General features: G+C 44.5%; 1 protein-coding gene across 1 annotated transcript; it reads left to right on the forward strand.

The window, feature by feature from the left end:
• The first annotated feature begins 10527 nt into the window (after positions 1–10527).
• LOC121856559 (PE-PGRS family protein PE_PGRS18-like) lies at positions 10528–12553 on the forward strand. The gene is made up of 2 exons (XM_042352170.1): positions 10528–10903; positions 12162–12553. Exons 1-2 carry the CDS (start codon positions 10528–10530, stop codon positions 12551–12553), a joined length of 768 nt encoding a protein of 255 aa, XP_042208104.1.
• Positions 12554–27290: the final 14737 nt, after the last annotated feature.

Raw genomic sequence — 27290 nt, forward strand, 5'->3', positions numbered from 1 at the left:
ACCTTTTGGTTCCCCAACACACTCCACCATGCACAGTTCCCCAACACACACACACACTCCACCATACACGGTTCCCCCACTCCTCATGCACGGTTCCCCAACACACACACACTCCACCATGCAGTTCCCCCAACACACACTCCACCATGCAGTTCCCCCAACACTCCACCATGCACGGTTCCCCAACACACACACTCCACCATGCGGTTCCACAACACACACTCCACCATGCACGGTTCCCCCCAACACACACTCACCATGCAGTTCCCCCAACACACACTCCTGCTTTTGGTTCCCCTTCTACTCCACCATACACGGTTCCCCCAACACACACACTCCACCATGCACGGTTCCCCCAACACACTCCACCATGCACGCCGCCCTTTCGTGACGTCAGGGGCATTCCCGTGCCTTGCGATAATCAATAGAACAGTCTGGCGGGCGTCTGCAGGTAGGCTTGTCCCCTCTCTTGCTGCCACCATCACCACCTGCCTACCACCATCACCTGCCTACCTGCACTGCCCTACCATCACCTGCCTACCACCGTACCACCTGCCTACCGCCACCATCACCTGCCTACCACCACCACCTTCCCTACCATCACCCACCTGCCTACACACCACCACCTTCCCTACCGCCATCACCTGCCTACCACCACCACCTGCCTACCACCACCACCTTCCTACCATCACCACCTTCCTACCACCACCACCTGCCTACCACCACCACCTTCCTACCACCACCACCTTCCTACCACCACCACCTGCCTACCACCACCACCTTCCTCACCTTTCTGCCGCTGTTGGTAAGGTCACGTCAAATCAGGTCCTGTACAATGGGTTACTAAGTCATTGTACTGAAGGGGTTAGGTCATTGTACTCAAGGGGTTAAATCATAATACTCAACGAGTTAAGTCATCGTACTCATGGGGTTAAGTCATCTTACTCAAGAGGTTAAGTCATCGTACTCAAGAGATTAAGTCATCGTACTCAGAGGGTTAAGTCATCGTACTCAGGGGGTTAAGTCATTGTACTCAAGGGGCTAAGTCATCGTACTCAGGGGGTTAAGTCATCGTACTCAGAGGGTTAAGTCATCGTACTCGAGGGGTTAAATCATTGTACTCGAGGGGTTAAGTCATCGTACTCGAGGGGTTAAGTCATTGTACTCGAGGGGTTAAGTCATCGTACTCAGAGGGTTAAGTCATCGTACTCGAGGGGTTAAGTCATCGTACTCAAGGTTAAATCATCGTGCTCAGAGGTTAAGTCATTATGCTCAAAGTTAAGTCATCGTCATCAAGTTTAGAAGAAAGAGGATGGAAAGCGGAGACGGTAATGAATTAAAATCAAAAGAAATTTGTTAACCCAGCTAGACTGTACAGGATGGGCTCTCATCTCCCCCCTCTACCTTCCCTCCTACTCTCTATTCCTCTTCCCTCCATCTACCTCTCTTCCACACCCACCCATCTCCCCACCTTCCACTATTTCTTCCCACGTTTAGTCTCCACACCGGGCAGCGAGGAATAAATATTTTATTGTCTTGTGGTGAGAGAGAGAGAGAGAGAGAGGGGAGGGGTTGTATCTTAAGGGCCATGTTAGGTTAGGTTAGCTTAGCTTAGCTTATCTTAGCTTAGGTGTTTCTTAAGCTACAGTATGTTGAATGTGTGTAGAATACTTTAAGTCGTATTCGTGGTTTAGTAAGTTAGGTTAGATTAATTAGATCAAGGTACATTAGCGGTAGATTTAGGTCTCTGTTCTATTGGGCCTTACTTAACCAATTCTAACCATAAGGATAAGGGCCTCGTATTAGACCTGCATTTCATTTACCCAATCTTGTACAGAACAGTGTGTGTGTGTGTGTGTGTGTGTGTGTGTGTGTGTGTGTGTGTGTGTGTGTGTGTGTGTGTTAACCTTGTAATTAGTTCATAGAAAGTATACACACAAACGTTTAAGAATCTGACATAAGACTAACGCCCCCGCCCCCTCCCTCCCCAAATAAACTGCCTCGGGAGCATGTAAAGTGTCTGTCAGTGTTGATAGTGGCAGTTTTGTAATGCCATTGTCACAACACACTCGGGTAATTTGACGTAAAGCGCTGTCACAGTTACTAAGACAGTCTCTCTCTCTCTCTCTCTCTCTCTCTCTCTCTCTCTCTGGTTAGTTATCTTTCTCAATGTCTATCTATGCCTGTCTATGTCTAAATGTCACAATGTATAACAATTATCAACCACCACCACCACCATTTCGAGGTATTGATGACCTCAGCCTACCATTCATGTTGATGACCTTCTCAGTCAGTGTTGATGACCTGAGCCTAACAGTGGTGTTGATGACCTCCTCAGTCAGTGGTCTTGATGACCTCCTCAGCCAGTGGTGTTGATGACCTCCTTAGTCAGTGGTGTTGATGACCTCAGACAGTCAATGGTGTTGATGTCCTCAGACAGCCAATGGTGTTGATGACCTCAGACAGCCAATGGTGTTGATGACCTCAGACAGCCAATGGTGTTGATGACCTCAGACAGCCAATGGTGTTGATGTCCTCAGACAGCCAATGGTGTTGATGTCCTCAGACAGCCAATAGTGTTGATGACCTCAGCTAGCCAGTGGTGTTGATGACTTCAGCCAGTCAGTGGTGTTGATGACCTCAGACAGCCAATGGTGTTGATGACCTCAGACAGCCAATGGTGTTGATGTCCTCAGACAGCCAATGGTGTTGATGACCTCAGCCAGCTAGTGGTGTTGATGACCTCAGCCAGCCAGTGGTGTTGATGACCTTAGCCAGCTAGTGGTGTTGATGACCTTAGCCAGTCAATGGTGTTGATGTCCTCAGACAGCCAATGGTGTTGATGTCCTCAGACAGCCAATGGTGTTGATGGATGTTCTCAGACAGCCAATGGTGTTGATGGATGTCCTCAGACAGCCAATGGTGTTGATGACCTCAGCCAGCCAGTGGTGTTGATGACCTTAGCCAGCTAGTGGTGTTGATGATCTCAGCCAGCCAGTGGTGTTGATGACGTCAGCCAGCCAGTGGTGTTGATGACCTTAGCCAGCTAGTGGTGTTGATGACCTCAGCCAGCCAGTGGTGTTGATGACCTTAGCCACCCAGTGGTGTTGATGACCTTAGCCAGCCAGTGGTGTTGATGACCGTGGGTGGCGGGACACCAAAACATACGGACGGACGCAATTCGGTACAATTAATGAGTGTTAATATCCTCCGCCGGGGGGTAACTCCTCTATATTTCGTTTCCATTGAGGTTCGTCGCATCCCAGAAGTGAAAACGTTAGCGCCGCGTACTTCCTCTCATTGTTATCATATTGTGTTATCTCTTTCTCTCTGTTTCTATTCTTAGCTACAGGACGTTGTTATGTAGTGAGTTAGGAGACATTACGGGTGATTATTTGTCTTAGTGTTGCTTAGTGTTAAGATAATATATACAGTGCGTGTTCATATTATGTGCCCTTTTTTATAGAAGGAAACATCTTGAGTACTGGTGGGAAGAAACACACATACACACACACACGGAGGATTAGGATGGAAGGGTGTGTGTGTGTGTGTGTGTGTGTGTGTGTGTGTGTGTGTGTGTGTAAGGTTTTGTCCAGTGTGTGTGTGTGTGTGTGTGTGTTCGTGTGTGTGTGTGTGTGTGTGTTCGTGTGTGTGTCTTAGTAAAGTTTTGCTTAATAAATGTGTGTGTGTGTGTGTGTAGGGCGTGTCAGACTAGTAAAACACACACATACACACAATGACTATTATCAACACACATACACACACACACTTTTGTTGCTCATGACTGTGTTCGCTGACTGGCTGGGGCCACACACTCCTCCCTCCTCCATGCCTCCCTCTCCCTCCCTCTCTCCTCCCCCCTCCCTTCCTCCCATGCCTCCTCTCCCTCCCTCCATGTCTCCTCTCCCTCCCTCCAGGCCTTCCTCTCCCTTTCTCCCCCTCCCTCCCTCTCTCCCTCCCTCCCTCCCTCCCTGCCTGCGTGCGTCCCTCCCTCTCTCCCTCCCTCCCTCCCTCCCTCTTGCTTTCTTACATCCTCTCCTCTCTCGCTCTTTTGTTATCGATTTTGGTGTTGCTATTCTCCTTCTCTCGCTATTTCCCTCTTTCGTTTTTCTTATTACGTCTACGCCATGCTATTTTGGGAGGTTTCTTGAAGAGGTCGGGGTCATGGGAGGTCACGGGAGGTCAAGCTATGTCAAGAGAGGTCATGGCGTTATGTTTGTGATTATTATTGTTAGAATCTTTTTGTTATTTTTCAGGATGGACGAGTTATTATTATTATTATTATTATTATTATTATTATTGTTTATATTATTATTATTATTATTATTATTATTATTTATATTATTATTATTATTATTATTATTATTATTATTATTATTATTTATATTATTATTATTATTATTTATATTATTATTATTATTATTATTATTATTATTATTATTATTTATGGATTTTTCCTTGTTCTTAATTTATTATTGTTGTACCGTCATTATTCTAATTATTGTAGTGGCTGGCCTAGTTTGATCATCATTATCATCATCACCATCTCCACCACCACCACCACCATCATCACCACCACCACCATCATCACCACCAACACTACCATCGTCATCCTTATCACCACCATCACCACCACTACCACCACCATCACCACCACCACCATCATCGTTGTCAGCGCCATCACTATCACCACTACCATCACCATCCTGGCCGTCCATTATCACGCCGCGCGTAAATCGCAACACCACCACCATCATCCCACTACCACCACCACCACCACCATCCACATCACCACCACCATCATCACGCACCACCACCATTACTTGCCCATCACAACACCACCATCATCATCACAACACCACCGCCATCATCCACACCACCACCACCACCACCCTGTACCACCACCATCACAACACCACCACCATCATCACAACACCTCCATCACAACACTACCATCACAACACCACCATCATCATCTGGCTTACCACCACCATCATCACACCACCACCACCACCACCACCACCATCCACAACACCACCACCATCATCACACACCTCCATCACAACACCACCATCATCATCCATCTACCACCATCATCCTGCTTACCACCATCATCACACCACCATCACAACACCCCGCCATCGTCACACCACCGCCCGCGCACAACGCCACCACCATCATCCACAACACCACCATCATCACCACACCACCATCACAACACCACCACCACCATCATCACACCACCACCACCACCACCACAACACCACCACCATCATCACAACACCACCATCATCACACCACCACCACCACCACCATCACAACACCACCATCACCACCAACGTTAACTGTTTCTCCTTTTGTTAATAAGTAAAGTTCTTGTCTATTATATAATGACCAGTGTGGTTCATGATTCTTGCTTCATGGTATAATCTTTGCTTCATAATAATCTTTGCTTCATGGTATAATCTTTGCTTCATAATAATCTTTGCTTCATATAATTCCTACTTCCTACAATACTTTCTTCATAGATCCTTGCTTCCTGGTATAATCTTTGCTTCAATATAACTCTCTCTTCATGGTATAATTCTTGCTTCTTATAATTATCTTTGCTTCACTGTATAATCCTTGCCTCCTCGCGGTCAGTGCCCCCCCACCCTCCCTTACCACCCCCAATCACTCATCGCTGTATAAGACTCGTGAACGACAAGATTTAACTGTATTCAAACTCGATGCGTTAAGCCAACTCGTACAGCTCGTGTGATGTAGGGTAAGAGAGGTCAAAGGTCAGAGGTCACATCTTTTTATAACTCTAAATACCACCTAAGAGTTCACTACCTCCTATGAATGTGTGTGTGTGTGTGTGTGTGTGTGTGTCCGCTGTGTGTCCGTGTGTGTGTGTGTGTGTGTGTTAGTCCTTTTGTATTTATTTATAAATATTTCTGCCTAATTGTATTTTGCCTACATACATACATACATACATACATACATACATACCTACATACATACCTACATACATACATACATACATACATACATACATACATACATACATACATACATAAGAGATATACAGTAGCTGAACTAGGCAACTGCTGGTGTGTCCGACCGTGTACTGAAGGAGGTGTGTCCGTCTGGCTTTTGTGTCTGGTTCAGCAGGAGGAGGGAGGAGGAGGGAGGAGGCGGAGGGGGAGGAGGAAGAGGGAAGAGTATGAAACGGAATTGTGCCAGTTTCATGATGGTTAGGTTGGTTTTGCCTGTTTTGGTGGTGGGGGTGGGTAGTGGTGGTGGGGGGTGGTAGTGGTAGGGGTATATATGGGGGTACTAATGGTAGAGTGTCGGGTAGTATAGGATTAAGGGTTATATCAGGGGATTAAGGGGTCGTATCAGGGGTTTAAGGGGATATAACAGGGGCACATCAATTAACCCCTGATATCTTCCCTTACTAACGAGGTGATCTTAATCCCTTCACAGCGGGAGGTTACCCTAAGCTGAATAAAATCGTCAGGCGGAAGCCAGAATAATATAGCAAGTGCGTGACACGCGGTGACAGGGTTAAATATCCTTAATACCATTGTTAAGGATTGAAAGTTTTCTACTGTGGGACCTAACTTAACCTAACCCTACCCTACCCTACCTTAATTACCTTACCCTACCCTACCCTACCCTACCTTAACATACCCTAACCTCTCTCACCCTACCCTACTCTAACCTACCGTACTCTACCCTAACCTACCCTACCCTACCTTAACATACCCTAACCTCTCTCACCCTACCCTAACCTACCCTACCAGGTATATTTAAACACACCAATAACAACAATAATCTCACCTTGTCTGTACCTGGCTGGTCTACCGTCCTTCAAGAACCTGTCTAGGGCAGTGTGTTGGACAGAAGACCCTCCCTCCTTCCACTCTTACTTCACTCCCTTCCTCCCTCTCTCCCTTTATCTCCCCCTCCCCTCTTACTTCCCTCCCTTCCTCCACCCCTCCCTTCCTTCATCTCTCCCTCCCTCCCTCACTTCTTTCCTCTCTCCCCACTTACCTCCCTCCCTCCTCTTTCTTCTCCCTCCTTCCCTCCCTCCCTCCCTCTTACTTCGCCTTCATTTCCCTCTTCTCGAGGGGTGAAGGCGGGTGGAGGCTGGGGGCGGGATCACAGGCCGCCACTATAAACCAGAGACTCTTGGTGTGACAGACACGCCCACCTCTCTATGGTTGCCACATGTCGCCATGCCGGAAAAGTACATAGTTATGGCAACTCATTAATAAAAATAATAATAATAATAATAATAATAATAATAATAATAACAATAACAATAACAACAATAATATTAACAATAATAATTATGACAATAATAATAACAATAATAACAAAAAAAAATAACGGCAACAACAATAACAATAATAATAATAACAATAATAATAACAACAACAATAATAACAAAAATAATAACAACAATAATAATAACGATAATAATAATAACAATAATAATAAAAACAACAATAATAACAATAATAATAACGATAACAATTATAATAAAAATAATGATAACAACAATAATAATAATAACACTAACAATAATTATAATAACAATAGAATGCAGCCTCAACTTATTACTAATGATAATAAGGTCCTACACCAAAGTTAACAATCCACATATGATTCTTTTAATTATCACCTGTAATTTATACCTGTGTTTTCAAGTTAATTTGTTTGTTAAGGAACCACTTGCATGATATTTTAACCATCTGGGGATATCTTTTAACAGATCACCTCAAGATTAACCCACGTAACGCTTTTTGAGGGTTCGGTTAGCGTTAGGTTGGGTTAGGTTAAGATAGGTTGGGTTAGGTTAAGATAGGTTACGTTAGGTTGGGTTTGGTTAAGATAGGTTACGTTAGGTTAAGATAGGTTAAGATAGGTTACGTTAGGTTGGGTTTGGTTAAGATAGGTTACGTTAGGTTGGGTTAGGTTAAGATAGGTTACGTTAGGTTGGGTTTGGTTAAGATAAGTTACGTTAGGTTAAGATAGGTTAAGATAGGTTACGTTAGGTTGGGTTTGGTTAAGATAGGTTACGTTAGGTTGGGTTAGGTTTGTGTTAGGCTAAGTTAACACACCACCTACATGATACCGTCACCACCTGGGCATTATTGTACCTGTACTTTACACCCTAATTTGTACAGGTGTTAATATATCTTAATTATCACCTGTAACCATGTTTGAAATTAGCGATAGTAAATAGACCCCAGTGCTAATAGACCCCAGTGCTAATAGACCCCAGTGCTAATAGACCCTAGTCTTAATAGACCCCAGTCCTTATAGACCCCAGTCCTAATTGGTTATAGTTCTCAAAGGTCCTGGTTCTAATATATCCCAGTTATAACAGGCCCAAGTTCTAATAGGCCCCAGTTCTAATAGGCCCCAGTTATAATAGGCCCCAGTTATAATAGGCCCCAATTATAATAGGCTCTAGTTCTAATAGGCTCTAGTTCTAATAGGACCCAGTTATAATAGGCTCTAGTTCTAATAGGACCCAGTTATAATAGGCTCTAGTTCTAATAGGACCCAGTTATAATAGGCTCTAGTTCTAATAGGACCCAGTTCTCTTAATAGACCCCCAATCCTAATAGACCCAGCTTAATAGACCCCCAATCCTAATAGACCCAGCTTAATAGACCCCCAATCCTAATAGACCCAGCTAAATAGACCTTTAATCCTAATAGACCCAGCTAAATAGGCCACTTAATCCTAATAGACCCAGCAAAATAGACCCCAATCCTAATAGACCCAGTTAAATAGACCCCCAATCTAATAGGCCAGCTAAATAGGAGCCCACAATCCTAATAGACCAGCTTAATAGACCCCCAATCCTAATAGACCCAGCTAAATAGACCCCAATCCTAATGGGCCAGCTAAATAGACCCCCCAATCCTAATAGACCCAGCTAAATAGACCCCCAATCCTAATAGACCCAGCTAAATAGACCCCGCAATCCAGCTTGACCGAACGATTATGACTGAGGTCTAATCCAATATAACACTTATCAACACGGCAATCTATCACTACTTGGGGCCCCAATTGTTATGATTAGAAGAGTTACATCAGGGGCCCATTAGAACAGGGGCCCATTAGGACAAGGGCCCATTAAGACAGCCATCTCAATCAGCTAAATGAAACTGTATGTTCTTGTGCCCTAGATTTTTATGCTATAATATTTTTTTGTGTGTGTGTGAGTTCTCCGTTTTCTGTGGTGGAGCGATACGATAGACCGTGAGACAGACAGACAGACAGACAGACAGGTGTATTTAGAGACGGAGACGCTTTAAAGACAGACAGACAGACATACAGACAGGTATATCTAGAGACGGAGACGCTTTAAAGACAGACAGACAGACAGACAGACAGGTATATTTAGAGACGGAGACGCTTTAAAGACAGACAGACAGACGAACCAGACAATACACTGAGTTAACGCTATCCAGAATCCGCTATCACTTAACCTAACCCCTGTTAACTAGAGAGAGAGAGAGAGAGAGAGAGAGAGTGAGTTTCTACCCCTCCCTCATCATGACCACCAAAGCCATCCTCATTAACTCAACTTATGGTCGAGTCTTTGCTTGAGGAGAATCTGTCTAGTGTTAGTGCTTGTGGGGGATAATGATGATAATGATGATGATGATGATGATGATGATGATAATGATAATGATGATGATAATGATGATAATGATGATGATGATGATGATAGTATAAAACGATGGGTTGATAGATATATAGATAGATAGATAGATTTACAGACAGAAAGATAGACAGACAAATGGACAAATAGACAGAGAGATGGACAGACAGACAGACAGAAACACTACTACTACCTCTCCTGACACACACACATAGACTTGGGCTCTGTTACCTCCTCCTATTCTTCTTCTTCTTCTTCCTCTTCCCTCGTCCTCTTCCTCCTCCCCCTCTCCCTTCCTTCGTCCCCTTTCCCCCCTCCACTTTCTCCTCCCTTCTTCTCTTTCACCTCCCTCTTTATCCTCCCTCCTCCTCTTCCTCCTGCTCCCGTCCTTTCCTCCTCCCCTTTCCATCCTCCTCTCCTTCCCTTCCTCCTCCCTCTCCCCCTTCTTCCTCCCCCCTCTTCTTCCCTCCTTCCTCTCCCCCTCCCCCTGGTCCTGGAGCGGCGTACCAGACACAAGGTAGACAAGATAATCCCCCTGAGGGAGGAGGAGGGCCAGACGGAGGCGCCGCAAACAGCCCAGACAATGTTTGTGGTTGACTCACCTCCTCCCCACACACACACACACACACACGCACACACACACACACACACACATTATTCAAAAGTGAAAAAAAGAACTCACGAAGAATAGTGTTGAGGAGGGATGGCGGCTGTAGTGGGGGGTGGCAGTAATGGGGATGGCGTACAGGGGTGGCGGCTGTAGTGGGGGTGGCGGCTGTAGTGGCAGTGGCGGCTGTAGTGGCGGTGGCGGCTGTAGTGGGTGGTGGCGGCTGTAGTGGTGACGGCTGGTGGCGATGGCGGCTGTAGTGGCGGTGACGGCTGGCGGTGGCGGCTGTAGTGGCGGTGGCGGCTGTGGTGGGGTGACGGCTGTGGTGGCGGTGGCGGCTGGTGGCGATGGCGGCTGTGGTGGCGGTGACGGCTGTAGTGGCGGTGGCGGCTGTAGTGGCGATGGCGGCTGTAGTGGGGTGGCGGCTGTGTGGGGTGGCGGCTGTAGTGGCGGTGACGGCTGTAGTGGCGGTGACGGCTGTAGTGGCGATGGCGGCTGGTGGCTGACGGCTGTAGTGGCGATGGCGGCTGTGGCGGCGTGTGGCGTGGCGGTGAGGGCTGTGGTGGCGGTGTTTGCGGTGGGGGCTGTAGTGGCGGTGGCGGCGTGTGGTGGTGGCGGCTGTAGTCAGTGGCGGCTGTGGTGGCGGTGGCGGCGTGGTGGTGGGGCTGTAGTGGTGGCGGCGTGTGGCGGTGGGGCTGTGTGGCGGTGGCGGCGTGTGGCGGTGGCGGCTGTGGCGGCTGTGGGCGGTGGCGGTGGCGGCGTGTGGCGGCGGCTGTAGTGGCGGTGGCGGCGTGTGGCGGTGGGGGCTGTAGTGGCGGTGGCGGCGTGTGGCGGTGGGGCTGCGTGGTGGTGGCGGCGTGTGGCGGTGGCGGCTGTAGTGGCAGTGGCGGCGTGTGGCGGTGGGGCTGTAGTGGCGGTGGCGGCGTGTGGCGGTGGGGGCTGTGTGGTGGTGGCGGCGTGTGGCGTGGGGGCTGTAGTGGTGGTGGCGGCGTGTGGCGGTGGCGGCTGTAGTGGCGGTGGCTGCGTGTGTGGCGGTGGGGGCTGTAGTGGCGGTGGCGGCGTGTGGCGGTGGCGGCTGGCGCCGTAGGCCTAATCAATCCAACAGGGTCGCGCCTTAAAGGGGATATTCCGTCTCGTCTCGTGAACTGGGTCAAGAGAAGGCGGCTGCTGGCTCTCTCTCTCTCTCTCTCTCTCTCTCTCTCTAACAAGACTCAGGTTACTCTAGGTCAGGTCATCGTGCACCATAATGGGTCATCGTGCACCATAATGGGTCATCGTGCACCATAATGTCATAGGTGCACCATAATGTCATAGGTGCACCATAATGGGTCATCGTGCACCATAATGGGTTATCGTGCACCACAATGTGGGTGAGGCTCTCTGTTCAGTGCACCACAATGGGATAAAACTCTTGGGACATTGTACGCCATTGCCGGTGATAAGACAGTGGTCATATAATATTGTTGTGGCTCTGCGCGCCATAATGGTGACGGGTCATGTTCTTTTTCAAGACTGGAGTTAATTATTGCGTCATGTATCTTACGTCAGCAAGAGCGTGTAGCACCTGTGACACCTGTATTAATTGTTGTACCTCTGATACATGTTGCATCTGTAGTAATTGTTGCACCTGTAACACCTGTAATAATTGCTGCACCTATGACACCTGTTGCACCTGTAATAATTGTTGCACCTGTAACATCTGTAGTAATTGTTGCACCTGTGACACCTGTTGCACATGTAGCATTTGTTGCACCTAACATCTGTAGCACCTGTTGTACCTGTTGCATTTGTTGCACATGTCGCATCTGTAATACCTGTAACACTTGTTGCATTTTTACGGGATTAGGTTTGTTGCATCTGTTGCACTTTTAACACCTTAAGCATCTGTAACACCTGTTACATCTGTAACACCTATTGCATCTGTAAAACCTGTTGCACCTATAACACATGTTGCACCTATAACACTTGCCCCACCTGTAGCACCTGTAACACCTGTTGCACCTGTTGTACATGTTGCACCTATAACACCTGTTGCACCTGTTGTACATGTTGCACCTATAACACCTGTTGCACCTGTTGTACATGTTGCACCTATAACACCTGTTGCACCTGTTGTACATGTTGCACCTGTAACACCTATTGTACATGTTGCACCTATAACACCTGTTGCACCTGTTGTACATGTTGCACCTGTTGTACATATTGCACCTGTTACACCTGTTGCACATGTTGCACCTATAACACCTGTTACATGTTGCACCCAACACCTATAACACCTGTTGCACCTGTTGTACATGTTGCACCTATAACACCTGTTGCACCCATGTTGCAACACCTATTGTACATGTTGCACTATAACACCTGTTGCACCTGTTGTACATGTTGCACCCATAACACCTGTTGTACATGTTGCACCTATAACACCTGTTGCACCTGTTGTACATGTTGCACCTATAACACCTGTTGTACATGTTGCACTTATAACACCTGTTGCACATGTTGCACCTGTAACACCTGTTGCACCTGTAACACCTGTTGCACCTATAACACCTGTTGTACATATTTGCACTTATAACACCTGTTGCACATGCACCTATACACCTATTTGCTATAACACCTGTTGTACATGTTGCACCTGTAACACCTGTTGCACATCACCTATAACAATTGTCCCACCTGTCCACCTGCCTAAACACCTGTTGCACATGTTGCACCTATGTTGCAACACCTGTTGTACATGTTGCACCTGTAACACCTGTTGCACCTGTTGTACATGCACCTATAACACCTGTTGTACATGTTGCACCTGTAACACCTGTTGCACCTGTTGTACATGTTGCACCTATAACACCTGTTGTACATGTTGCACTTATAACACCTGTTGCACATGTTGCACTTGTAACACCTGTTGCACCTGTTGTACATGTTGCACCTATAACACCTGTTGTACATGTTGCACCTGTAACACCTGTTGCACCTATAACACCTGTTGTACATGTTGCACTTATAACACCTGTTGCACATGTTGCACCTGTAACACCTGTTGCACCTGTAACACCTGTTGCACCTATAACACCTGTTGTACATGTTGCACCTGTAACACCTGTTGCACCTGTTGTACATGTTGCACCTATAACAATTGTCCCACCTGTCGCACCTGTAACACCTGTTGCACCTATAACACCTGTTGCACATGTTGCACCTATAACAATTGTCCCACCTGTCGCACCTGTAACACCTGTCCCACCTGTAACACTTGTCGCACCTGTTGTACGTGTTGCACCTGTTGTACATGTTGCACCTATAACACTTGTTGCACCTGTAACACCTGTTGCACTTATAACACCTGTAGCACTTGTAACACCTGTAATGGGTATACCCACCAAGATTTTTGTAGCAGGTAACCTAACCTAACCTAACCACCTGTTCTGTTTGTTGTTTCAGGTATGATGGAGGAAATGATGATCCACTCTGCTAGACCAGGTGAGGTAACTTCATTCACTTCACCTCTTGTTTACTTCACCCCTTGTTTACTTCATCTCCTGTTTACTTTATCTCGTGTTTACTTCACCTCCTGTTTACTTCACCTCTTGTTTACTTCACCTCTTGTTTACTTCACCCCTTGTTTACTTCATCTCCTGTTTACTTTATCTCGTGTTTACTTCACCTCCTGTTTACTTCACCTCTTGTTTACTTCACCTCTTGTTTACTTCACCTATTGTTTCACTAAGATGAACGTCATTTACTACCCCTAACCTCACATCACCCTACCTCACATCACCCTACCCAACCTCACCCTACCTCACATCACCCTACCTCACACACCCTCACCTCACCTCCACATCACCCTACCTCACATCACCCTACACTCACATCACCCTACCCTACCTCACATCACCCTACCTCACATCACCCTACCTCCATCACCCTACCTCATCACCCTACCTCACATCACCCTACCTCACACCACCCACACCCTCACCCTACCACATCACCCTACCTCCTCACATCACCCCTACCTACCTCACATCACCCTACCTCACATCACCCTACCTCACTACCCCCCAACCTCACATCACCCTACCTCACATCACCCTACCTCACATCACCCTACCTCACATCACCCTACCTCACTACCCCCCAACCTCACATCACCCTACCTCACATCACCCTACCTCACATCACCCAAGGCACGACAAACCACTTGACAGGTAAAAACAAAAAAAAGTTTCCTTGTTGAGGTAAAAAAAAATCTTTGTAAATTAATATGTCGTAAAAATCTTGGGTTTGTTAAGACATTTGTTCATTTAGTTTTATTGCCTGAGTTAACCGCGACCCAGTTTATGTTTGGTAAGAGTCGAGGTGTTTGGTTGTGTCTTCGTTATGTTTAGTTTGTTTTGGTTATGTTTCAGTTTTAGTTTAGTTTAGTTGATTTTGGTTATGTTTGGTTTGAATGCGTTTGGTTAGGTTACGTTTGGTTTAGTTATATTTGGTTAGGTTATGTTTGGTTAAGTTATGTTTGGTTAAGTTATGTTTGGTTAAAATTTGGTTTGATTAAAGTTTGGTTTGGTTAGGTTTTGATTTAGTTAGGCTTGGTTAGGTCAGTTAGTTTCTTACAGTTTTTTAAAGTTATGTTTAGTTCATCAAGGATACAGTAAGTTAGGCTTTATGTTAAGTCGTGGACATGATGTAAACGTTCGAACATTATTATAGTGACCAATCACAGCTCAGAGTTTTTGTTTACATAAAAATGGCGGCTCTCCGGATCAACCGTTGGGATACAAGAATCTCTTTGGGGATTTTTTTTAATAAGCTTCAACTCGCTGCTGCTGGAATGTAATTGCTTCAAGGAATGTTTATTTTTTCTTTATACTAAAACCATTATAATTATACCTTAGACCCTTAGACGTTTGCTTATGTCACTGAAGGGAATATGGAGGCTTGCAATGTTGCCAACTAGACCAAGAGTTTTGAGAAATTTCGACGACTTGGCCACATTAAATTGACCGAAACTAATTTGGCTATACTAACTTGACCTTAACTCTCCTGACCAATATAAGACAATTTAACTTAGCCTAAAGTAACCTAACTTAAGCCTAATTATTACAACTTAACCTATTCTAATTTAACCTGACTTATATTTTCCTGACCCTAACCTGACGAGACCACACTAACCTTACACAGGGTAGTTAAGGTCAGGTTAGGTTAGGTTAAGTTTGATAAGGTTAAGGTAAACTAGGCTAGGCTAAGTTCAAATCGTTTTATCTGATCCTATATAAAGTGCACACACACACACACACACACACACACACACACACACACACACACACACACACACACACACACACACACACACACACACACACGACCAAACATCTATAATACAAGAGTCTCCCCCCCCCTGTGGTTATACAAGTTGATTAAAGAAAACGCACTACACTATTTTTTTCCCCAGAACGAGGAAGTTAAATCCCGTAGGTTTTAAGTGACAGAGAAAACTATTTTATTTTCACCTCAAGAGTTACCACCTTCACTCATTTCACCTAATGAGAAAACATACCTGAGGTTAGGTTAGGCTTCCGTTATGCTGGGGTGGGTTAGGTTAGGTTGGGTTAAGGTGCGTCCACACGTGCGTACATTTTGTCGCCAACATGTGATCAACAAGAGGAAACACAGATCTAGTGGACGCGGCCGCACCCTACCAGAGTCGAAACCCTGTGCCTCATTTCGTCTTGTCTATCACATGTTGGCGACAAATGTCCACACGTGCCGACGCAGCTTTTGGTTAGGTTAGGTTAACGTTAGGTTAGTTAATCTCAGGTAAAATAAATGGGGTGCTAATCTTCAGGTGATATATGTTATTGACATCTCATCGTTAATGACTCCAATAATACCTGCATTAATGTAACCCATTATTATGAACTAACTTAACCAAACTTGAGCCATCCTCTCACGACCAAGACCAACCTAATCTAAACTCTTATCTGTGTGTGTGTGCGCGAGAGAGACCCCTGCAGCACTGTCCTTGACCTTTTTAGTGTGCAGAGTGACGTAGAAACGGGGTTTGGGGGTGACACTGCTACTGTAGACAGTATATAAGTCGATCGAGAGAGAGAGAGAGAGAGAGAGAGAGAGAGAGAGAGAGAGAGAGAGAGACTGTCACGCCACGCAGCCAAGGACACACTTTTGTTTTCTAGAGAAAGAAGATTAGAGGAGGGAGGAAGGGAGTTAATAGTTCGGAAATTGAAGAAGTTTAGGAGGAGGCAGAAGGTGGCGGCTCTGGCCGCCTTGCTACTGGTTAGCTAACCTAATAGTGTGATAAAGTTGTGTCTTGGGCTAGTTATTGTGGGTGATTTTCTTGGAGCTGATTTACTGGTTGGTTGTCTGCTTCTGACGGCTCTGGCACAAGACAGCTCACCCTATCCCATTTACGGGTGTTTTAGGGTCATATTTCATATTCCGCCGACCCTACTGGCGGATGCTGGTCTAGGGAGGTTATCTATTGCCTGGCCGTAAAGATCGGGGGTGGTAATGGACTTCTTGAGGTTTGGAAACTTTAGGAACCATCTATGGTTGTTGTCGTTATCTGGTGGAAGTCTTTGTAGGAGTTCTTGCTCTGGCCAGGGTGTGTAGCTGCTGGTTGATGGGTCTTATTCTCAGGTCTGTGTATCTCGGCTGTGGTTCTGATGAAGGAGTGTCTCTCACCTGTGACGAATCTCAGGGCTTCGTTCTGTACCACCTGTAGTTTTAATAATTGGAAGGTGCTCATAGTGTGAAGAGGTACTGCTGGGAAGGTTAATATCGGTATGATAAGCGATGTAACCAAGACCAGGCGGAGTTTTATTTTCTCAGGAAGCGCGTTAAAGCGGTATAGTTTCTTAAGCTCTTTTCCTTACTGGTGTGGACACCCAAATTTTGTGCAGTTGACCCCAAGTAGGTATTAGGCAGCTCCCAAACAGGGAGATACTACCGCCTGGGATGATATTGGAAGCATAATGCGTTGTCTATGGTAGACCCTGCTGCCATATGGCATCACAAAAATTGTGACCAAATCCCAGGTTGCTCATATGACTCTCTGCCTCATTTACACACAATTGCAGGGTCTCAATTGTTTCTCTTACTATGACAACACAACATACATGTATTGTTTCTCACTTCTGATCTTTTTTTCATTTTTGTATTTCTTTATGGTTCTTCATTATTATTATTATTATTATTATTATTATTATTATTATTATTATTATTATTATTATTATTATTATTATTATTATTATTACTACTACTACTACATTTTCGCCCCCCCAGGCCCAGATGTGGGTCAGTGACCTGTGTCCGGGTGGACTAATCCCCGTAAAACAAAAAACAAAACAAAAAGTACTTCGAGGAAGGAGAACGGTTTATAATTTAGTGGACGGCGGGGTTCTTTCCTTGTTTTGGTGGTAGGGTGATAATGGCCTCTTTGAACTTATTTGGGAAATATCCCGAGGCCAGGCAGGCGTTCATCGTGGTTCTCAGTCTCTCCATGGCCGGGTTGTTTATGTGGCTGAGGATCTCCTTGGTGATGCCCGAGTCGCCAGTGGCTTTATTTTTCGTATTAGAGATGGATGTATTGAGTTCTTCTGAGGTGATTAATTTGGGCATTGGGCTGTCCTCTCTCAGATCCTCCCTTATGATTTCAGGGAAAGGCTGAGTGCGGTGTGTCTGGCCCCGGAGCTCATCAAGGACGAGCTCCTCGTGGGTACCATCAAATCCCCTGTTCTCTTCATTTTTGTTTGGGAAGATGTTCCTCCACATATCCCTGAATATGGGTTCTTTGTCTTGGTCGTCATTCACTTTATTGCCTGCGTGGTTAGTTATAGATGGTGACTCGTTGTCGCTGGAACCTTTCAGTCTCTTTAACTCTCCTAGGTATGTTTGGGAGAGTTGTTCTACTATTTCGGCTCATTTGAGGTTGTTTTGCTCCAGAGACGTTTTTATTCCCTCCCGTATTCTCCTGTACCGTATGTGTTGTACCTTCCGATGTCCCAACCTTGGGTTTCGGCTCTCTGTTGTAGCAGCTGGAATTGGTTTGTGAATGATATGAGTTGTGGAGTTTGTGGCGGGTGTGGGAGTGTTCTTGGTAGGCTGATCTAATGGCTTCACACCATGTGGCTATTTTTTTTGTCTGTTGTGTTCACCGACTAACTATCTATGGTCTGTAGGAATGGAATGTCTTTGACCCCAAGTTTGGCTGCAACTCTTCCGTTGAATAGTACCCAGTTGGTCTGCTTGATGGAGCTGGTATCGTTATAGGTGTTGCAAGTGGTCGCTGGAGTTCACAGGACCTAGTTGAAGCATCTGCCGTTTGTTATTGCTATGTCTGGGGTAGTGGCTGAGTTCCTGCTGTAGAACTTGGGGAAGTCTGGGCCCATTAGCTGGGGGTTTTTTATCAGCTATGAGTCCAGTGAGGCCTCTTCCAACAACTGTTGGTTGTCCTCTTACCATCTAGTAGAGGATGTCTGGCGATCAGGTCCCCGATGATGTAGGTCGGGTGGTGGTATGATAGGAGTCTGTAGAAGTCCACGTAAGGCAGGTAGTCCCTGCGTGGTGGGAGGTAGGTTGGTGGCTATTATGATTGGTCACTCAACTCCTTAGGTTGTGTGAGTGACGGGGGAGACAACTAGAGCCGCTCCACCACCACCAACACTTCCATTAACACCTCCACAATCGCCTCCTACTACTACTTCTTACTACTACTACCACCACCATTATAACCAACCCAACCACCACCACAGCGACCATTATCACCACTATCACTAACCCAACCACCACCAGCACAACCACCACCACCACCTTAAAACACCAGACCCGTGAAGCTGGTGACTGTCAGAGATGGTGTGTGTTGTATACTGGATATCGTGACACCTTTAATTGACCTGTTGTGACACTGAGGTCAAGTACCAGGAGCCGCTATGATACAGCCACACCTTCGTCAGGGCCCCGTCAGGAGTTTGAGTGAGTGATGGTCGCTACTGAAGAAGGATAAAGCCGAGGTTCTTAACGAGGATATTTGAACTGTTAGATGATCGAGTCTTTACATCTTGTGCTGAAGAAACATTAAACATTATTATCTCTTTTATGTTAGTGAAACCTGGCTGTGTTATCCCGTAGGGTGTGTGTGTGTGTGTGTGTGTGTGTGTGTATAATAATAATAATAATAATAATAATAATAATAATAATAATAATAATTAACGGTTTATTGAAAGAGCATGGCAGTCGGAAGGCTGAAAATATACAGTTACATAATTGGGGGATGGGTCTCTTGATTTACAAGTAATATACAAGTAACATAAGTGATACAGATATGATATATAATAACTAGGTGGGGAGAAGGTCAAACTACAGGGCATTTCAACATAGTGACAGTGCAAAAAGTAAGATTGACTGGGAGTGAATACACTGGTTGATTGCAAGTTGTTGATAATTCTTACAATGGTTGGGACTGGACTGTTCTGAAAGCGATCAGTTCGTGCTCCTATGGACTGGATGCGGTTGTGGTGTCGAACAGCAATTCTCGGGCGAGGGATCTCAGGTGGTAGTAGGAGCTGGTGTCGAGGATGGTGCAGAAGCTTCTCACCAAATTTGCAGTTGTGTGTGTGTGTGTGTGTGTTGTATTTAAGGAGAAAGAGCAGGGGAAAGTGACAATAAGGATGAGGAGGAATATAAGAACATCAGAATGGAGGAGACTGCAGCGGCCCTATTGGCCCATACTGAGCAGTCCCAATTACACTCAATCCCTATTGCTCATATATCCATCCAACCTGTGATTGAAGCTATCCAGCGTATTCGAGTTAATGATGATGTTTAGTAACTTGTTCCACTCGTCCACTACTCTATTTCCAAACTAATGTTTACCTAACTTGAGCCTAAATCTAAATTCGTTTAACTTAAAACCATTGTTACGAGTTCGCTCCTGGTTGGATAGTTTGAGTACCTTTGTTACATCACCTTTGTGTAGCCCTGACTTCCATTTATACACCTCGATCATATCGCCCCTCACTCTACGTCTCTCGAGGGAGTGCAAATTAAGATGCTTTAACCTGTCTCTGTACTCAAGGTTCCTAATGCCCGGGATTAGTTTTGTCATTCTCCTCTAAATTCTTTCTAGGGATTCTATATCCATTATGTAGTACGGTGATCAGAACTGAACTGCGTAACCCAAGTGAGGTCTAACAAGCGCAAGATATAGTTTTAGGATGACCTCGCTAGTCTTGTAACTAACACTCCTTTGTATGAAACCAAGTACTTTGTTAGCCTCGTTTCCAGCAAATAAACATTGTTGACTTGGTTTAAGATTCCTACTTATCATTACTCCTAAATCCTTCTCACAGTCGGATTTCTCTATAACATCGTTGTTCATCTCATATATGGTTCCCTCTTTACATCTCCTAAACTGAGTAATTTACATACCCACATTAAATCTCATCTACTATTTTTCAAACCATTCGAATTTATTTTTTTTTAGATATTCATGTAGTTTTGCGGAGTCTTCGTCAGATTTAATTACACGTCCTATTTTAGTGTCATCAGCAAAGTTACTTATGGTGTTGTCTACGCCAATATCTATGTCGCTCATGTTAATAATAAATAATAATGGTCCAAGTACTGAGCCTTGCGGAACTAAACTAGTGACGTTGCTCCATTCGGATTTAGTGCCGTTAATGTTTACTCACTGTTTCTTGTCCTGTAACCACGCCCTAATCCATTTTAGAATATCTCCTCCAATGCTATGAGCCTCCACTTTTCGTATTAGTCTTTCGTGGGGGACTCTGTCGAAGGCTTTGCTAAAGTCGAGATATACCACATCATAATTGTGCCCCTCGTCCACCGATTCGAAAACAGCCGAAAAGAATGTTAATAGATTAGTCGGACATAAACGCCCACTTGTGACTCCATGTTGGGAATCATTGATCAACTTGTGCTTCTCCAGGTGATTTCGAATAGAGTTTGAAATTATTGCTTCCAGTAATTTGCCTACAATTTATGTTAGACTGATTGGACGGTAGTTAGAGGATAGTGATCTATCTCCCTTCTTGAAAATCGGTATTACATTCGCTATCCTCGAGGATTCTGGTGCTACACCCGTTTTTAAGGACATGTTAAACAAATTTGCTAAGGGCATACTAAGCTCTTCCTTACATTCATTTAATACTCCGGTAAATATCTCATCGGGACCTGGTGACTTATTAGGCTTTAGTTTGTCTTTTTGCTTACTAACATCGTTACTAGTCACTAATATCTCGCTTAATTTATTTTATTTCACTATCTCTGTATAGAGTCGGTGCCTCGGGTATCATGTTTAAATTTTTGGTGGTGAAAATTGTTGAAAATTATCTGTTCAGATTCTTGCTCATTTCTCCGTCGCTATCAGTTAGCTCGCCGGTATCTGACTGTATTGGTCCAATCTTGTCTCGTGTTTTAGTTTGATACATTTGGAAGAATCCCTTGGGGTTTGACTTCGCCTCCCTTGCTACCTTCAGTTATTATTCCTCTTTGCTTTTCTTATCTCGGTCTTAACCCTACTGGCCAATACCTTATAATAATCTCGGAGGTAAACTTCACCACCTTTTATTCTCCCATCTATAGCCTTCCTTTGGCCAATAATATTCTTTAAATAATTATTTATCCATTTGGGGTCATTGTTATTTGGTGTGAGTTTTCTGGATGGTATATTCTGCCTTTGTGCTTTAAGTAACTCAATATTTAAATTGTTGTGGGACTCGTCAACTTCAGATCTCGTGATCAGGCCATCCTTAACCGTTATTTTTTGTGAGGTTATCGTTGTTAGGTCTCCAGGAAAGGTGAGGTCGCCCTCTGTGGGTACATCGTGTGAGGTCACCTCACGTGAGGTCATGTAATTCACCCCCAAACGTGATACCCCTCCCCTCAGTTGCCTATTGAATCTATCAAAGTTTGCCCTTCTGAAGTCTGGGAATTTAATGGAATTTTCCTTGCCACTGCCATTAAATTCTAATTTGAAAGAGGAGGAGGAGGATGTGGAAGCAGGAGAAAGTGAGGAGGAGGAAGAGAAAGTGAGGAGGTCTAGCAAACGGCAGACTTTCTCCAACGGCCTTGTCTAGACGCGTCTACCTCTCTCTCACACACACACACACGGGCAGGTTAGAGAGAGTCGGTCTGCTACACACAGGAGATCACATGGCCGCTGTGACCTGTACCTGTCGGGCAAGTTACCGGTGTCAAGGTCACCACCGCTCCCCTGTGTGTCGCCCGCCACTTGACGCTATGATGCCTCTCCCTCCCTATTTAAACTTACCTAACATTGTTATAACCAATCCTAGCCGAACCTAACATAGCTTAATTCAGGGCAGGATGCAAATGCATTACAGGAGGATTTAAATAAACTGCAGGGGTGGTCTGAAAAATGGCAAATGAAATTCAACACCAGCAAGTGCAGCGTACTTAATATTGGAAGAACAAATACTTATAATGTATACAGCCTTAACAACATCAACCTAGAGAAGTCGACTTGTGAAAGAGACCAAGGGGTACTTGTAAGCCCGGACCTACGGCCTAGAAAACAGTGCGTTAATGTTCGAAATAAGGCAAACAGAGTATTGGTTTTATATCTAGAAGTGTAAGTAACAAGAGTGCAGAGGTCATTGCAACTATATCTTGCGCTAGTCAGGCCGCACTCGATTATGCGGTTCAGTTCTGGTGCCCCTATTATAGAATGGATATAAATTCACTAGAGTCGGTGCAGCGAAGAATGACAAAATGATTCCGGGACTTAGAAACCTTCCATATCAGATAGGTTAAAGAAACTAAACTTGCATTCCCTAGAAAGACGAAGAGTGCGGGGAGATATGATAGAAGTATTTAAGTGGGTGAAAGGAATCAATAAAGGGATATAGATAAAGTTCTTATAATATCCGAGCAGGATAGGACTCGGAGCAACGGATTTAAGTTGGATAAGTTTAGGTTTAGGAGGGAGATAGGAAGAAACTGGTTCACAAATAGGGTGGTGGACGAGTGGAACAAGCTTAGCAACTTTGTAGTAAGTGCGGGAACTCTGGAAAGTTTCAAAAGGAGGCTAGATAGATTCATGGATGATAGAGAGTGGTAGTAACTCTCGACAGGAGCTGCCATGCACAGGCCAACCGGCCTATTGCAGACTCCTTATTTTCTTATGTTCTTATGTTTAACGTTACCTAACATTACCTAACCTAACCTCACTGCACCTAACCTAATCTAACCTCACGAGCCTATTTAAATTACAGTATAAGAACTTAACCAAACCTAATCTAACGTAACCTAACCTATCTTGATTTCATTTAACCTAACCTTACCTGATATAATTTAACAACCTAATCTAAGCTCAGTAACCTCAGGATCTAATTTAATGTAACATAACCTCACCTAACCTTAACTAACCTAACCTTACATAACTTCACCTAACCTTAACTAATTTAACCTAATCTAACATAACTTCACCTAACCTTAACTAACGTAACCTAATCTAACATAACTTCACCTAACCTTCACTAATTTAACCTAATCTAACATAACTTAACCTAACCTTAACTAACGTAACCTAATCTAACATAACTTCACCTAACCTTAACTAACGTAACTTAATCTAACATAACCTCACCTAACCTTAACTAATTTAACCTAATTTAACCACCGATTGATAAATGATTCCCAGCATGGCTTCACAAGCGGACGTTCTTGTCTAACTAATCTATGAACATTCTTTTCATCAGTTTTCGAATCGGTGGACGAGGGGCACAATTATGATGTGGTATATCTCGACTTTAGCAAAGCCTTCGACAGAGTCCCCCACGAAAGACTAATTAGAAAGGTAGAAGCTCATGGCATCAAAGGTAACATCCTTAAATGGATTAGGGCGTGGTTACAGGACAGGAAACAGTGAGTGAGCATTAACGGCACTAAGTCCCATTGGAGCAACGTCACAAGTGGAGTTCCCCAAGGCTCAGTACTTGGACCATTATTATTTATTATATACATAAACGACATAGATATCGGCATAGACAGCAACATAAGTAAATTTGCTGATGACACTAAAATAGGAGGTGTTATTAAATCCGACGAGGACTCAGCAAAACTAAACAAATTTTTCGAATGGTCTGAAAAATGGCAGATGAAATTCAACGTGGACACATGTAAAGTACTCAGTATAGGAGATGTAAACAGGGAAACCAGATACCAGATGAACAACGATGCCATAGAGAAATCCGACTGCTAGAGAGATTTAGGAGTAATGATAAGTAGGAACCTCAAGCCAAGTAAACAATGTGTTTTTGCTCGTAACAAGGCTAATAAAGTACTTGGGTTCATACAAAAGAGTGTTAGTTACAAGACTAGCGAGGTCATCCTAAAACTGTATCTTGCTCTTGTGAGACCACACCTGGATTACGCAGTTCAGTTCTGGTCACCGTATTACAGAATGGATATAGAATCCTTGGAAAGAATTCAGAGGAGAATGGCAAGACTAATCCCGGGCATTAGGATCCTTGAGTATAGAGACAGGTTAAAACATCTTAATTTGCACTCCCTCGAGAGACGTAGAGCGAGGGGCGACCTGATAGAGGTGTATAAATGGAAGGCAGGGCTAAACAAAGGGGACATTACAAAGGTACTCAAACTATCCAACCAGGAGCGAACTCGTAACAATGGTTTTAAATTAGACAAATTTAGATTTAGGCGGGAAATAGATAAACACTGGTTTGGAAACAGAGTGGTGGATGAATGGAACAAGTTACCAAATATCATCATTAACTCGAATACGCTGAATAGCTTCAAACATAGGTTGGATGGATATATGAGCAATAGGGGTTGGGTGTAAACGGGACTGCCCAGTATGGGCCAATAGGCCCGCTGCAGTTTCCTCCATTCTTATGTTCTTATGTAATCTAACATAACCTCACCTAACCTTAACTAACCTAACCTAACCAAACTTAATGAAGCCTCACTTAACACACACACACACACACACTCTCTCTCTTACATCCTGGTGACGTCAGACGCATCTCTCTAGTGAAAGCTGGAGTGAGAGAGAGAGAGAGAGAGAGAGAGAGAGTTCACCTAACCTAACTTTGTACATATACACATGTATCGATTGATAGATGGGTGGATAGATTGAGAGAAATTGATATGCACATTAAAATAGATAGATAGATAGACATGACTAACCACTTAAACCCCTGATAGAACCCTTTAAACCCCCATATAACCCCATAAACCCCTTAAACCCCTTAAACCCCTTATATAACCCCATAAACCCCGCATATAACCCCCTTAAACCCCTTATATAACCCCTTAAACTCAACATGTAACTCCAAAATAAATGTTCATCTATTCACAACCTCCCGGTCTTGTGGGGCATAAATCACCCCAGAGAGGTGAGAGATGATTTAACGAGATTTATGTAGGCGTCTCAAAATTCCCCTGAACCCCTGAGAGAAACAGAATATGCGCGCCAAAAAACAGACATTTGTTTACTAATAAAATCCTACTTTATAGCTGAAAATTAACTCACACTACCTAACCTAACCTAATATAACATAACCAAACATTACGTAACCTAACCTAACCTAATATAACATAAACCTAACATTAGGTAACTTGACCTGAATTAACCTGACCTGACCTGACCTGACCTAATCTAAGTTGACTTATCTTACCTAACCTCATCCAAACTAACCTAACATTTCCTTAATTTGTCGTCACATGATTTCGCAAACGGTGTCACATGTGTACAGTTGTGTCAGGCCAACAGTGTCACATGTGTACAGCTGTGTCAGGCCAACAGTGTCACATGTGTACAGCTGTGTCAGGCCAACAGTGTCACGTGTACATCTGTGTCAGGCCAACAGTGTCACGTGTACAGCTGTGTCAGGCCAACAGTGTCACATGTACAGCTGTGTCAGGCCAACAGTGTCACGTGTACAGCTGTGTCTGGCCAACAGTGTCACATGTACAGCTGTGTCAGGCCAACAGTGTCACGTGTACAGCTGTGTCAGGCCAACAGTGTCACGTGTACACCTGTGTTAGCCAACAGTGTCACGTGTACAGCTGTGTCAGGCCAACAGTGTCACGTGTACACCTGTGTTAGGCCAACAGTGTCACGTGTACAGCTGTGTCAGGCCAGCAGTGTCACGTGTACAGCTGTGTCAGGCCAACAGTGTCACGTGTACAGCTGTGTCAGGCCAACAGTGTATGGTATGCACTGCAATAATGCCATTAAAATAATACACTGCGCCCGTGTCCGATGCTGCAGTGGCAATATTTTAATGTAATGAAACAGCAGCTGTCTCACTAGTGCTGTACCCCTCCCACGCCATCTCTTCTACCCCCTTCCACCTCCCCACCCCACTCCACTCTTTGCACCCTTCCCCTTCACCCCTCCCATCTTCCCTTCACCTCCTCCCCCTCCCACGCCACCTCTTCTACCCCTTCCATCTTCCCTTCACCTCGTCCCCCTCTCAATCCACCCTTTCCACCTCCGCCCCCTCCACATCTCACTGAACCTCAGAAGCCAAGCTGACACGACCACTTCAGGGTGACCTTGACTTGAATATGTAGACTTAATTCATCATATCACCCCGTGTATGTATGTATGTATGTATGTATGTATGTATGTATGTGCGTATGTATGTGCATGAGTGTGTATGTCAGATGTCATACTGACCTGACAACTTGTGACACAGTGTGGGCAGATGTGTAGTGGTGACGTCAGTTGAGTAGGTCAGTGTAGCCCTGATAAACTAACACGACCCAGGTGTCGTAATAATAATAATAATAATAATAATAATAATAATAATAATAATAATAATAATAATAATAATAATAATAATAATAATAATAATAATAATAATAATATACCTTTGATGTTTTTAATTAAAGTTACATTGAGATACTAATACTAATAATTCCCCTTAGGTCTTCTCTCCTACCTGACGTATAATACCTGTGAGAGCCCTAAGTGAG

This window comes from Homarus americanus, unplaced genomic scaffold (genome assembly GCF_018991925.1).
Source record: "Homarus americanus isolate GMGI-L3 unplaced genomic scaffold, GMGI_Hamer_2.0 scaffold17532, whole genome shotgun sequence".
In the NCBI taxonomy this organism is placed as follows: domain Eukaryota; kingdom Metazoa; phylum Arthropoda; class Malacostraca; order Decapoda; family Nephropidae; genus Homarus; species Homarus americanus.

Bases quoted from the DNA above. Each gene is read 5' to 3' on its own strand.
- LOC121856559 (XM_042352170.1), top strand. From the start codon at position 10,528: ATGGCGGCTGTAGTGGCGGTGACGGCTGGCGGTGGCGGCTGTAGTGGC. The intron at 10,904-12,161 runs GTCAGTGGCGGC...TAACACCTTAAG, and splicing joins GTGTGGTGGTGGCGGCTGTA to CATCTGTAACACCTGTTACA.